A 15,347-nucleotide genomic window follows, 5' to 3' on the forward strand; every position below is an offset into this window, starting at 1 on the left:
ATGCAAGACCAAAGGTACACTTGCTGGGAGGTAGCTCCCCAGGACAGGCCCCCGAGCACTGACAGATGGGAACTTAAGGAAAGGACCCCCAACCAGTAGAGGAATGAGGTTCCCAGACGGCCATGACCACAGGTGGTAAAGAATGGGCAGGACTCAGAGACTTGTAACTCAGAAGGTCAAGGGCAATGGCTGACTTGATAGGACAATAACGATGAGAACATTATATTCTACCTATCTAGAGCCAGAATGAATTCTAGAACAAAAGGAGCAAGGTCAAGCTTCCAGTCAAGGCTAGAGCTAGAAGGGTGTGGAGAAAGGAGTGGGCAGCTCCGGCCTTCGCCTGCACCAAGTTCAACAAACACACATTCACAGCCATGGCTGGTCCCCAGAGCACACACAAGACAAGGACGTTAATGCTCACGCACCCCAAAGAGCTGCGCCCGCTTAGGAGACCCATCCTCCTTGAGGGTGAGTGAAATCTCAACATGAGTGTGGTTCTGAGAGTAGCTCTGTGACTCTAAGGAGGGTCTCTGGAGACCATGATTCTGTCCAGTTCACATGGTAACTAGAAAACTATGACATACTTTAGAGGGCAGTGAGGTCATAGAACACAAGCTTTAAAGTAAGTGAATCATGCGTGCCTCATTTATTTTTAAAAGCAACTTCTGAGAAGGGCTTAAAACAATTTTTTCCCCTGAGTGCCATTTCCCAACGGCACTCACAGAACAATAAGGTGTGTCTGTAATGGCTGCACTGAGTTGTCTCTTGGACAGTGTCAGAAGGGACATAAAGAAGGTGGACAGAGAACTAAGGCAACTGAAATGCATCGAAGAATTTAGCACGCGCTGCCTGTGCGACTTGTATATACATCCCTATTGCTGTTGCGACTTGCACCCATATCCGTACTGCATGTGCTATTCCAAGCAATCACGCTCCTGCGGCCCGTGTGATCTCTACCCATGTTGCCTGTGTGACTACAAGCTTTACTGCCATCGACCATCTCTCAGAAGTTTGGAGAGGAAAGCCATTAGAGCCATAGAAGATGAGAAGCGAGAGCTTGCCAAGTAAAAGAACTTATTTTTAGATTTTTATAGTTGGTATATTAGCCTTATAAGTTGGAATAAGGAAAAAATATGTGACAATCAATACTTGAACAAAGATAAAAAGGGTTCAGGATAATGACCCTGGTGACTTAGGAAAGATTTAAGGGAAGAAAAGTAAATGAGTCCATGACGGGAATTGTAGGGTTCTCAAAAGACAAGGTAATGATGTTGACTGGCACGGTCGTTGGTGGTTTATAGCAAGAATGCCAGTATGATAAATAACGTGGCTTTAATGAGGGGAAGAAACAGGGGGTGTCATTAAAAAGCCATTGGAAGCAGCAAACTAAACATTTTTCCTGGTTATGAGTAAAGTAATTTGAGTATATTTGGACTTACAGAAATGACTACAGGAGAAGTAATAATAATTGATCAAATCCTTAATGTGTGCCAGAGGCCTTACAAGCAGGAGAGCAAATTGAACAATAGAGGCCTTGCCTTGGTTTTGTGGGAATATCATCTTCCTATCCCCTGACTCCAGACAAAAGACTTACCTTGTATCTGAAATTAGGTCTATCATGTTGGCCTCCCCTCTAACTCTAGCAAAGGTCTTGCAGATAAACGATGGGGCTGAGTTGTAGCTTTCAGAATAGACTTGAAAGGCTTTTTAATTGAATTGGGCAACTTAAAAGAATCAGTTTAAAAAATTGTTCTTTGATTATATTTTCTTTTTGCCTGGAGAAAGCTTTCTGTTTCTAACTTTTTACATATGGCATTTAGTCTGTTACTATTGATGAAAAAGACGATTGAAAGTGCTGTCCCTGGTTAAATAAATGATAATACATTCAAACACTGGAATAATAAATAAATTTAAAAAGGTTTAATGAAGCATTTTACATATTGATGTATTAAATCAAACAAGCAAAGTGCAGAAAAACTGAAAGACAGATGATAGACACATAGATAGATAGATAGATAGACAGACAGACAGATAGATAAGAGTCTCTTGAGAACAGTGACAGTTAGGTTTCTTTGGACAAAGCAATAGGAATCCTGGCACTTTGGGAGGCCAAGGCGGGCAGATTACCTGAGGTCAAGAGTTCAAGACCAGCCTGGCTAACATAGTGAAACCCCATCTCAACTAAACTCCAAACAACCCCCCCACTTAAAAAAAAACTCTGTCTCAAAAAAAAAAAAAGACAATTATTGTCTAGGTCACCAGCCACCAATGGTCAGGAATGACCCTCCCTCATAGATAGCCTGGGAGCTTTCACCTGTAAATTCATCTATAGTCTGAACCAATGTTTATTTTTATTTTTCAGGGTATCAAGTTATATAAATTGCTCACACTGTGAGGCAGGGGCTCTTTTTAAAATATTTGGTCCCAGTTTCGGTTTCCTTGTGAGCAGATCGGTAGCCACTCTCCTCCTTTTGGATATTTGAATACCCTTGTCCAGGCCTTTCCAGCCTCTATCTGCTGGCTGCTCTCCTCTCCCCAGACTCCACCGACGACAGCGCCTCTCTGTCCTGTGCCATCTACTCTCTTTATGCGTCTTTCAGGAGCCCTGTTTTTTGGCATGCAGTAGAAAGAACTTCACACTTGATTCTGGGCAGTGTAGTTTAGGCAACAGGTAATGCTTTCTCTGGTTTGTGATGCTCTTCCTGACAGCGCCTGGGTCTTTGCCTGTTTTTCCCGTGCCTGCGGGCAGTATGTGAAGGTGGTGATGTCTTTACATTAGTTCCTGGATCTCAGGCGTGATAACTCCAAGTGCATTTTAGAAATGACCTCCAGGTTGTCCTCTTTATCTCTTCCCATTCACACTACCTTGTGAAATTTCTGTGCTCTATTTTTGACGACTTGACATTTCACTCTCCAGAAAGACTTAGTGTCACTTACCTAAACATTCAATTTTCCTGAATATGGGTGAAAATGTTAAGGATTCTAGCCTCAATCCCAGAAGACCCAACTGTAGTATTTTTTATTCTTCTAGTGTGATACCTTTTTTCTTATCTCTAAGCTAGCTCCTGATCCATAATTAAATAGATACAGAAATATCATGTTGGTTCAATTTTTTTAAACAATCTTAGGTATGAAAGCTTGCCCAAGGCTTTTTGAGTTTAGAATTCATATTCACATGACCTTCCTCCCCTTTAAAGAATATGAGGAGGTTGGTTAGTTATGACATATCCTTTCAGATAGCAGGCTGTTATCCAGAAGGTTCTTTGCCCAATAGGAAGTAAAGACTCTAGTCTGTAGTTGCCTTGGTCCCCTAGAAACTGTTTTTCTGTGTTAGAGTCAATTTGCTGTGTCTCTGGGTCCTCCTTACTAACTAGCAAAAAGACTCGGCCAATAATTTTTTAATTCATCCCACAGATTTCTTGAGCACTCCTGACTATATGTTATTTGATTGGGGGGTGTGTGTGTGTGCGCGCGCGCACGTGCACACACGCGTGTGGTGTTTCTTAGACTGGGCATAGAAAATCCAATCCAAGCTGGGTGCAGTGGTTCACCCCTGTAATCCCAGAATTTTGGGAGGCTGTAATGGAAGAATTGCTTGAGTCCAGGAGTTCGAGACCAGCCTGGGCAACATAAGGAGACCCCCATCTCTACAAAAAATAAAAATAAAAATAAAAAAATTAGCAGAGCGCGGTAGCAGCACATGCTTGTGGTCCCCGATACTCAGGAGGCTGAGGTGGGAGGATTGCTTGAGCCTGGGAGGTCGGGACTGCAGTGAGCTGTGATTATGCCACTGCACTCAAGCCTGGGTGATAGAAAGACACCTTGTTTCAAAAAAGAGAAGGAAAGAAAACGGAAAGAAAATCCAATCCATTTCCATTGTTTACTGGGCTGCTGCTTCAGAAGACAGCATGCTGGCAGTGTCTTCCTTAGTAGAGACCCAGGTAAGCACCTTTGTTTCTTTAGCTTCTTCGATACCCTCTTTTCCTTCCCAAGAGGCAGGCAGTTCCCCTGTCTCTTCCTCCCTCTTCTGGATTTAGAGGGTTGAGGGATTGCACTGGTTTCCTTTGTGGGAAGCCGTGCCGCCAGCCTGATTCAAGTTGTGCCTGATTCACCACCACATTCCATGGGCTTCCCTGTCTTCTGTCTTAAAGCTGGAGAAACAAACAAAACCCAGGCCCTCCTCAATCCTGCCCTAGGAGTTTATTATCTAATTCATGGGTGCCCTGTGTGGCCAGGACACCTGGCAGTCCTCGTGAGCAAATGAACCTTGATTTACAGCTGTACTCTACTCTTTACTGGTACCTAGAAACTAATCCTGAGACCATGTACCTAGGACCTAGAAAATAATCCTGAGACCATGTTTCTGTCCACCTACCCAAGTGTCTGTGGTTGGCCAGAATCTCAGTGAAAAAGTCCCTTGAAATCCTCACACTAGGGGCACTTTCAAAACTTCAAAAATCTGCCTTCTTATTTCTTGGCTCCCTCTTCATGCTCTGAGGATGAAGTTTTCACTGAATCCATTCTTACTTGGTGAGGTTGATGATAGTCAGGCCTCATGGTGAGCTCTTTGTGGATTTAGAGGTGCGTTGCCCAGGTCTAAGCCCTCGCAGAAAATTTTCTAGTCTCTCCCATTCTCTGACCCAGAGGTTGGAGTATAGGTGAGCCCTACAGGGCTTTCTGGCTGGTGAAAGACTGGCTCTCCCAATCGCATTGAGAGGAGCTCTCCCTTGCTTCCCTGTGTCCTCTGCAGGAGTGGAAGTGAGTTGGGCCCTTGGCTGCCTCTCTCTCATCATAGACTCTTTACAGCCATAGTTCTCGGAGCTCCGTCACCCCTGGCTGCGGGGGTAAGAGTTGCTCCCCATCTAGGCCAAATGCATCGCCATGATTTGGTTTGACCTTATTGTTTAAGGTCATGATATAAGATATAAAGCTTCAGATTTAGGGCAAGTCCATGTAAGGGGGAGCCTGGTGCAGCTTGATAAAGACTTACACTTTATTGAGTGAAACTCTGTTCCTAGCACTTCATGTTCATTTAAGCCTTGTAACATGGGTGACATGTTGGGTGATATTATCTTGGTCATTTTATAATGAAACAGATTCAGGGGCAATGTTCTTGATCACTAGGTGGTGGCAGAGCCAAGACTTAAAGCCGTGTGTGCCTGAGTCTGGAATCCATGAGCTTAATCTCTGGTCAGTCGTTCTCAAAGTGTGGCCCCTGAACCTGATTAGTAGCATTACGTGAAGCATGTTAGAAATGCAGATTCTCAGCTCTACCCTAGACCCGCTGGCTCTGTTGCCCAGGCTGGAGTACGGTGGTGTGACCTCGGCTCACTGCAGCTTCTGCCTCCCAGGTTCAAGTGATTCTCCTGCCTCAGCCTCCTGCGTAACTGGGATTAGAGGTGTGGACAACCATCCCTGGCTAATCAGCCACCTGTGTCTTAACAAACTCTGCAGGAGAGTCAGATGCACCTGTGCCATGCTGCCCGGCTCCCTGCTGAGTGACATTGTCCTCAGTATCAACCCAAACGCTGGTGAAGAGAGAAAAGGCTGGAAAACAAGAGAAAGGAAGAAGAAAGGAGAAGAGAAAGAGAAAGATGTGTTGGAAAGAGAGGGATCAAGTTTAAATGCGTCTTTGGGATGGGGCTAAATTCAGGAGAAAAAGCAAAGTACTCCAATGAAGCTTAGAGCAAGGCCTGCCCCACCTGGTTCCCTGGTAGAGGTAGACATTTTTGACATCTTCATTACTTCATTCATGACCAGGTTGAATCTGATGCATATCTTTGAGAAGATGGCTAGGTATGTGGCTCATCATTGGTGTGACCAGCATGTTTCGTATTCGGGAGTTTGGTTGTTCATCCAGCTGAAATTCAGCATTAGTAGGGAGGAGAGGAGGCCACACAGAGAGGCAGACACAGGCACCGGCTGTCTGCTAGCTTTCCCCAGCTTTCCTAAGAGGCTTCTGCAAAGGGGCTGATTTCCCTGTGTTTACTGAGGCTAAGCTTTGCCCTCATGATAACAAGTATAGCAGGCAAACTCCCTTTGCTCAGTACCCCATAGAGCCATGGAAAATTCCAGGTGGGATGATAGGCACATCAGCAGGCAGGAGTCAAACTGCAATTTCAGAGTTGAGTTTGATGAGTAAAATGTGGCTTCTGCAGTTTCCCCTAAACCAACACATCTTCCCTGATAACCACTGACTTCGAAGCAAGAAGGAAAGGAAGCATGATCTGGCCAAGACCTTTTGGGCGACTTCCTGAAGACGTTTGCAAGACCCTTACACAGCTGTCACAGAGCCACAGGAGCCAAAGTGACAGGAATAGAGGAAAAGAAGGAACCCAAGCACAAAATACATGAAATTGTGCCCTGGGATTCAGGTTACTTAGAGGAGATGAATCTGGGCACCGACTTGGGCTTGTAGACCTGGCTCCCAGATCCAGCTTCTGTGGAGGTTAAGAGGGCTTTGCCAAAACCAGCTGTGGCCGCAGCCAGGGCCACTAGCAAGGACTCCTAGTTGGGGTCCTTGGTCCTCCTTTAGGAGGCCCGGCTGCATCATCACGGCAGGATTTGATGTTTCTCATCTCATAAGAGAAGATCTGAGCTGAACAGGAGAAGTTTGATTCTCAGCCCATGCACACACCACGGGAGAGTCTTGAAAGGCCCAGAAAGTTCCCACCTTGCTCTGTGCTTCCCCTGGGCCTTGGCTGCTCTGGCTTTAAGCCTGTAATCCCTCCAGAGAGGGCACCATACCTAGAGTTTAGGCTGGTTCCCTGCATCTTTGTGAGCTATTTTCTGCCCATCCAGCATGATAGTTTGTTCTCCTGCTTACCTCACAAAGATAAAGATTTCAAAGAGTCCAAAATTCTCTCACTTTCTCTTTAGTGTGGCATAGGGTACCCTGGCACACCCAGGGCAAGAAAGACAACCATGCCCCATGACACCCCCAGGTTCCATGGGGCCAGAGGTAGAAATGGGGCTGAATGACTGGTGCAGTCCTCTGGGTATATTACACAAGTTGTTTCTGTTTGCCTCAGTGTCTTCTGGGACTGAGTTCTATTTGATCATTTTATAATTAGCCACTAAGAAGAGTCTTGATTTGTAACGTTCAGTACCAGGGTAGTGAACATGCAAACTGCTAATCTAATCATGTTAGGGCTCAAATGAAAAATACAGATAAAAATCAATATGTATAGCATGATTTCGTAAGAACACGTACAAAACTCTCTCTCTTTCTACATGTATATAGAAACACACACACACACACACACACACACACACACACACAGTGTCAAACACCAAAATGCTAAGTGTTATATAAGATTATAGGTATTTTTAAAATATTCCATATGTTTACCTGTCTGTATTTTGAATCTTCTACAATGAACTTGTATAACTTGTGTAACAAAAAAAGTAACTGCATAAACAAAATTCAACATACAAAAGTGATATAGTGATAATTACATTGGCATCACAGAGTTATTGTGAAGATTAAATAAAATATGCCTTTAACATACTTAGCACCTTCCACAGCACATTGCAAAAAAAAAGACAAAAGCCTAATATCCTATGTGCCAAGCAGTATTGTAAATATTTTCTTGCATTAACTAATTTAAGCCTCACAGCAACCCAATGATGTTGCTATTTTTATTGCCCCAGTTTTATAGATGAGGAAACTGAGGCACAGAGAAGTAGTTATCCACATGGCAGAGCCAAGATTTAAACCTAGATACTCCAGTTCCAGAGTCTGCTCTTAGGCACTTTGCTTTACTATCTCTTGACATATCATAATTGATCAATTAGTGTGAGCTGCTATTATTTTTATTAAGGATTTACACAGTAGAACTACTGAGTAGCAACAAGGCAGCTCTGTAGGAACCATGGTAGCTCTGCAGTGGGGACAGAGGAGAGCCCTGATATGTGGCATTTTCCAATTTCCATGGTGTAGATATCCTCATCATGACTATGATTACTTTTAAGCTATCAGCATACAGTACTAAACGGGGAGTCGGGAAGAGACGTGCACTATCAGCTCTTGTGAGCTGATGGGATCCTGATTCCGGACACCACTTGTAGGCTGTTCTTTATCTGATTAACACAGCCCCACCCAGCTGACTGCATTTCTGCTGGTGCCAACTGTCCAGAGTGTAGAGTGGCTTCCCAGCCTGGAGGAGCCAGGGCCTGCTGGGCAGAGCCAGGCAAGGGCTCTCCTGCCATGGTTGTTTGATTGAGCTTTCAGGCTGTCTCAGTGCAATTGCCAGAGCTAACACCTGTCCTATGAAGCAGTAGGGCTAGGTTCTAGAGGTGACAGCCATCACTAACATGCAGATTTTAAATGGTATCTTATTAGTTATATTCCATCTTTTTAATATATGTAAATATAAAATGTAATTTATATATAATTTAATTATAGCTATATATAATTTAATTATAGTGATAATGAGAGTGGTAATAATTAAAGCAGGATTTGTAATGTGCCAAGCACAGTGTTAAGTAAAATATAATCTTATCTAATCCTTCAATAGTCCTATATGATGCAGGCATTATTATTATTATCTCCATTTTGCATATGAGAAAACTGAGGCACAAAGGGGTTAAGGAACCTACCCCAGGTTCCATAACTAATAAGAAGAGGAGCTGGTATTTAAATAGAAGAGAAGGATTTGGAAGGCCAGGCAGCATTCATTATTAACAGAGGTGTCCTTGTGAGACAGTGCGATTCACATGGGTGGACTCACACTTTCTACTTAATGCATTTGTGTAAAGTTTATTTTCACAATGGCTAGTGTTAACTTCTGCTATTTCAAAAGAGAGCAATCAAAATATTGCTTCTCAAGCTGTGTCTGGATTCTGAGTTCTGAGCTTCCTCCTGCCCTTTCCCTTTTCTCAATTCCAGACTGAGAAGAACAACAAATAGAATTCTGGCTTCCTCTTGCTGTAGCAATAACATTTTAGGATCGGTGAATGTATGCGGCTTTGAACCTGATCAAGTCAAAGTTCAAGTGAAGGATGGAAAGGTATGTGTGTCGGCTGAGCGGGAGAACAGGTACGACTGCCTCGGATCGAAAAAGTACAGCTACATGAACATCTGCAAAGAGTTCAGCTTGCCACCCTGTGTGGATGAGAAGGATGTAACGTACTCCTACGGGCTCGGCAGTTGTGTCAAGATTGAGTCTCCTTGCTACCCCTGCACTTCTCCCTGCAACCCGTGCAGCCCCTGCAACCCGTGCAGCCCCTGCAACCCATGTGACCCTTGCAATCCGTGTTATCCCTGTGGAAGCCGATTTTCCTGTAGGAAGATGATTTTGTAAAGTGTGCGTAGGAACCCATTACTTAACAGAAGCCAGTTACTCCAGCCAGGCAGCTCTCCCAACGTTTCTCTTCTCCTTCCCATGGCCCCTATTGTTTAAGAACGTAAGAAACTGAATACATAACTGCAATCTGCTGGTGTTGTGTGAATGTCTTTTGGTTAAACCCGCTACAGGAGCCCTACAGAGTTAGTGAACATCGGAAGAATTAGCAGATGGGAATGGAAGGATGATACGCTGAGATACACCCTCCTACTCCCTCCTCCATACCCAACTACCTCCAAACGCCAGGAGACACTCTTTTTGTGGGTATCTCCAGACACTGTTTTCCCAGATGATCCAGTGAAATGGCCTAGCCCAGAAACCAAATGGTCAAAGCAGAAATAGAGTAGTAAGAGTTGAAGGCAAACACTTTTTCAAAGCTACTGCAGTAGGGAGTTCTGGAAGGAGACTCCCCAAGCACAATGGGGTTGTGGTTTCACTGGACAATGATCAGAATACTAAAAGTATGCGGTGGTAGGTGGGACGAGGGGCATGTTGGCTGGCCAAGAGGGGGTGGCCTCTGTATACCTTGTCATTTTTCAACATTCCTGTGATTTGGGGATTGGCCAGCTCTGGTTAGTATATGGATGCCAAGCAAAACAGAAAAACAAAACAAAAGCAAAACCAAAACTAAACACACCAGCCTACCTGCTTGAGATTTATTACAACTATCTTTTTTTCTGTTTCTTTCTTTCTTTTTTTTTTTTTTTCAGACAGAGTCTTGCTCTGTCCTCCAGATGGGAGTGCAGTGGTGCAATCTCAGCTCACTACAACCTCTGTCTCTTGGGTTCAAGTGATTCTTCTGCCTCAGCCTCCCGAGTAGCTAGGATTACAGGTGTGCAGAACCATGCTTGGCTAATTGTTTTAGTAGAGACAGGGTTTCACCATGTTGGCCAGGCTGGTCTCAAACTCCTGACCTCAGGTGATCCACTCACTTTGGCCTCTCAAAATGCTGGGATTACAGGCATGAGCCACCGTGCCTGGCTTGTTTTCTCTTTTCTTTTCTTTCTTTTTTTTCTTTCTCTTTTTTCCTTCCTTCCTTCCTTCCTTTTCCTTCCTTCCTTCCTTCTCTCTCTCTCTTTCTTTCTTCTTTCTTTGAGACAAGGTCTTGCTCTGTCACAAAGGCTGGAGTGCAGTGGTGCAATCATGGCTTACTGCAGCCTTATCTCCTGGGCTCTAGTGATCCTTCCACCTCAGTCTCCTGTGTAGATGGGACTACAGGTGAATGTTACCAAAGCAGCCTAAGTTTTGTATTTTTGGTGGAGACAGGATTTTGCCATGTTGCCCAAGCAGGTTTTGAACTCCTGAGCTCAAGCAATCCGCTTACTTCGACCTTCCAAAATGTTGGGATTACAGGTGTCAGTCACTGCACCTGGCCTGTCTCCTTTTCTTAATTTCTGAAACTGACTTTAGACACAGAAGTTCAATTCAAAGTTCAGAAGTGGAGAGGTACACCTTTCACAAAATGATAGCATAAGTCACCTGAACTTGGATCTGCCTGGAGGACACAGCCTGGGAGCCATTCTTTATGACCAGGATTGAAATAAGGGTAAAGAACGAACGAGATGCTGGGGAAGAATCAGAATGAGGACACTGGCTGGTTTCAAATTTGACTCTCAGAGGGAACATAAAACCCTCCAGTTTGCACAGTAAGTCTTTTTCCTGAGTTTCAGCTGCATGTGGGTGAAAGCAGTAGTTCTCAGCATTGGCTGCACATGGGACTCACTTGGGGCTCTTTAAAAATACAGATGCCAAACAAAACATAAAAAACAAAACTCAACTAAAGCTAAAAACTAAAAAAAGGCAAAAATTAAAACAAAACACAGATGTCTATGTCCTCTCTCCAGAGATTCTACACTTGATCTTAGTCAAAGGGCCGAGAAGCGATTCTCCAGAGAATCTAATGTAATAGACTTGAGATGCAAGCTGGGCATTGTGACTTTTAAAAGCTTCCCAAGTGTTTTAAGAATGCAGCTAAGGTTGAGACGCTCTGGATGGGATATTAAAGCTATCCCAGCCTTTTCTTTTAAAAGCTTCCTTTAAGCAGGGCACAGTGGCTCTCATCTGTAATCTCAGCACTTTGGGAGGCTGAGGTGAGAGGATCGCTTGAACCCAGGAGCTCAAGACCAGTCTGAGCAACATAGCAAGACCTCACCTCTGCTAAAAATTAAAAAAAAATAGGTGTGATGGTGCATGCTTGTGGTCCTAGCTACTTGAGAGGCTGAGGCAGGAGGATCACTTGAAGCCTAGGAGATCAAGGACGCAGTGAGCTATGACCAGCCTACTGCACTCCACCGTGGGCAACAGAGCAAGACCTTGTCTCAAAACAAACAAACAAAAATTCACAAACCAAAAAACTTCCTTCAAGTTCAAGGCTAAAGAATATTGACAGTGGTAACAGACATATGCTGCTTTTAATTAAGAAAAATAATGACTCTCTAATACAGATGGTGAATAAAATACATTGAACATTTCAGAAATTTCCCTGTACAAGTGTCTTGCCATGTTTTGAATATATGTTTATAAATATTCTATTTTCTAAGGTATAAATTTTTGAAAAATGATTTTGAAGAAATTTCACTCTAGAGAGTCAATGGGATACCCACCACTACTTCTTAAATGTGGAAAACAAATACTTAAAAACATATTTTTACAAACTTGAATCATTTATCAATAATAATTTTATTGTGTCTTCTATAAAGCCACTGAGGTCCTAACCTGTCTGTCCTCTGGAGAGCGCCATTCCAGGACACCCTTAGGAACAGTTGATTCTTCGATTCACTCACACACTGACCCACCCTTCTTTCTGTTGGTCCAGCAGCTCACACATTCATCCATCAACCTGCCAGCCAGACTTTATCATTTGAGTGCCAGATGCTGTGCCGTACAACAGGGATGGAAAGAAAAAGCCCCCCTTTTCATGAATGCCTCAAGCTCAAGGAGGGATGCTATAAAGGGGATGAGGGTGGAGGGCAGAGACAGCCAAAGAAACGGAATGCGCAAGGCCTAGAGAGGCCAAAGGGGCCTTCCAGACTGGCTCTGGGCATTCCCAAGGTTTACTGTCCAGATCCCTGCCTGGAAGGAAGCCTCAGGGAAGCCTGAGTCTGGCCTTCAGGGAATTGGTAGCCTTGGTCGGCTCACTACTCTCATAGGGAAAGAGTTGCTAGAAAGACAAGGATGTATCTACTGAGTCCACTGCTCTGAGTCATTCGCAGTCCAGGAGCATCTGTATGTTAAGGCAAGACTAAGCTCCATGATGTAATTGTCAGAGCACTTGACAGCATGGAATCAAGAACAAATCATGGAGTGTGGGGGTGAAGTGCCCTCCAATCTCAGAGGAGGTGCGGGGAGGTGAAGCAGGCCTCGGTGCAAGGCCCTGTCTGAGGCCTGCAGGAAAGGTACAGAGCAGGGCTTAGTCTGTGAACTAACTGGGTGCCTGAAGATGAGGAGGAAGTGGATACAAAGGAGAAGAAAGAAGAAACATTTGCTGTTTTCAAAATTGCCCTTGGCCGGTCGGATGAACCCCAGGCCTTGGACAGCTCTGCTATAGCCTTTAATGCAGGTTTGTAAGTCAGGGTCCAGCTGTAAACACCTGACTCCATCTACCTGGGTGGGAGATGGGAATGGGGGTGACTCTTGAAGGGGCAGAAGTGAGAAATCAGCCCAGATGGGAACTGAAAGATGAGAGGCTGTGAGCTGCTTCACTGCCCAGCACATGTGTGATGAATGAACACAAAAATTAGGCAAATGTGCCACCTTCTAATAAACATGCTTGGTAATACTGTAGAACTAAGGGCAATGAAGATAATTACACTTCTTTATTATTATTATTTTTGAGAAAGAGTCTTGCTCTGTCACCCAGGCTGAAATGCAGGGACACGATCTTGGCTCACTGCAGCCTTGAATTCTGGGCTCAAGCAATCCTCCCACCTCAGCCTCCTGAGTAGCTGGGACTACAGCAAACACCACCATGCCTGGCAAATTTTATCTATTTTTTTTTTTAGAGATGGGGTCTCGATATATTGCCCAGGCTGTTCTTGAACTCCTGGCTTCAAGTGATCCTCCCGCCTCAGCCTCTCAAAGTGCTGGGATTACATGTGTGAGCAACCACACCTGGCCTAATCATTACACTTCTTAGTGTTCATGGAATATATTCTAGAGCCAAAGAGCTATTTCACTGAATTATGAATTTCAAATTTCTCAGGTATAGGACTGGGGAGAATCTGTACCCAATGACTATCTTGTATTATTTGATTTCTTTTAAAGCTCATGTGGATTATTTTATAAAATGATATTATTGGGCTGAGTGTGGTGGCTCACGCCTGTAATCCCAGCACTTTGATAGGCTGAGGAAGGTGGATCACCTGAGGTCAGGGGTTTGAGACCAGTCCTACCCAATGTGGTGAAATCCTGTTTCGGCTAAAAATACAAAAATTAGCTGGGTGTGGTGGCGGGGCAGCTGTAATCCCAGCTACTCGGGAGGCTGAGGTAGAATCTCTTGAACTCAGGAAGCAGGGGTTGCAGTGAGCTGAGATGGCACCATTGCACTCCAGCCTGGGCCACAAGAGCGAGATTTTGTCACCAAAAAAAAAAAAAAAAAGAAGGAAATAAAGTGATCTTAGTAAAGATCCTCAGGTGACTATTCTTCAGTTAGTGTAAAATAGTTTTAAATAGTGAATTCTTTATGTCACCAGAACTAATGGAATAAGTAAGTTTTGAAATTATTTCAGCTTCTCTTCCTTGCACAAAAATTCCTTCTTTTCTCTCTGTCTTTATCTCTGTTCCTCTCTGTTTCTGTCTCTCTGTCTTCCTCTTCCATTCAAGTGCCTATGGGTGTCATAGGTTGGAAAAGTCTTCTGGATGAAACCAGAAGACTGTGGGTTTGCAAAACAAGTAACAGGAGAGGGTGTTGCTGGGTGACTCAGATGAATTCCAGTGAAGTTTATAGGGTTTTGGCCTTTACATAATGCAACTGTCAACCAAGGCCTGGATGAGTCACATGGTTTGTGATCCTGGGTAGAAGATGGACTCAGAATGTATCCTCAGGGAGCAACTGCTTTTATTACTAACAGGGAAGTATTACTAACCCAGAAGCACTTCCTTCCTCTCTGGAGCTGCAGTAAGTATTCATTCTTGTCGCTAAAGGTATAAAACAAAAACAAAACACACCCCTTGCTTAGGCCTCCAGATCCTGATGAATGTAGAGCATGTGACAGTCAGATTTAAATACCCCTCTCCCTGAGCCACATCAAGCCCTGGGACTAGCTGTAGCCACACAAATGTCAGCGGCGTGGTGGATGTAAACCTGGCCTTGGACAGATGACAAAGGTGATGATTCCAGACCCTCAAGTGTGCCTCAGAGAATTTGTTGGTGACAAGAAGGGTCCTGGAGCCAGGACACCAGGTGCTTGAAATCCCACAGTCACTGTTCCCAAAGCACCTGGTCCACCAGTTAGAAGCTCTTGCAGTCAGCGGGTCATCTTTCCCTTCACACAGTACAGAGTGCCCACAAGGGGATGAGGAGGTTGAAATAACTTCTGCTTTCAGTGGGATGAGGGCCGCCAAGCATCAGAATACCTAGAATTTCCAGTCTGAAAGGCTCAGGGGGAAGATAGCCCTTCTTTTCAACTCAAATTTTAGTGATAACTGCATTTTTATTCACCAAACTAAGCAAAATGGTCTCAAAAGAGTTTTACTCTGGTTTGTAAATTTAGTGGTGGGGGTTGTAAACTATTTCATCATGCTCATGAATTCTGTAGGTCAGAAATTCAGACGGGACATGGCGGGGATGCTTGATCCCTCTCATCTGGGAAGATCCGAATGGCTGGAATCTTCGGGAGGCTTCTGCATTCCCTGACACATGGGCTGGAATGACCCCAGGGCTGAGCTGAGTGGACGCTGTCCTCTGGTTTGTGATTTTAGATGAAAAGTCTTAACAGCGATGTAGAAAACATCATACTTTATTATACACACAACTGCTTTTATTGAAAACCACACAACATC

The 15,347-nt window shown here is 44.2% G+C and overlaps 1 protein-coding gene across 1 annotated transcript; it reads left to right on the forward strand.

Moving 5' to 3' along the window:
* Positions 1-605: 605 nt before the first annotated feature.
* Positions 606-9,439, forward strand: ODF1 (outer dense fiber of sperm tails 1). Its single transcript, XM_012455872.2, has 2 exons — positions 606-1,064; positions 8,891-9,439. Exons 1-2 carry the CDS (start codon positions 745-747, stop codon positions 9,303-9,305), a joined length of 735 nt encoding a protein of 244 aa, XP_012311295.2. The 5' UTR covers positions 606-744; the 3' UTR covers positions 9,306-9,439.
* The last annotated feature ends 5,908 nt before the right edge of the window (positions 9,440-15,347 follow it).

This window comes from Aotus nancymaae, unplaced genomic scaffold (assembly GCF_030222135.1).
Source record: "Aotus nancymaae isolate 86718 unplaced genomic scaffold, 86718_ANA_hifiasm-v0.15.2.pri h1tg000036l, whole genome shotgun sequence".
Lineage (NCBI taxonomy): Eukaryota > Metazoa > Chordata > Mammalia > Primates > Aotidae > Aotus > Aotus nancymaae.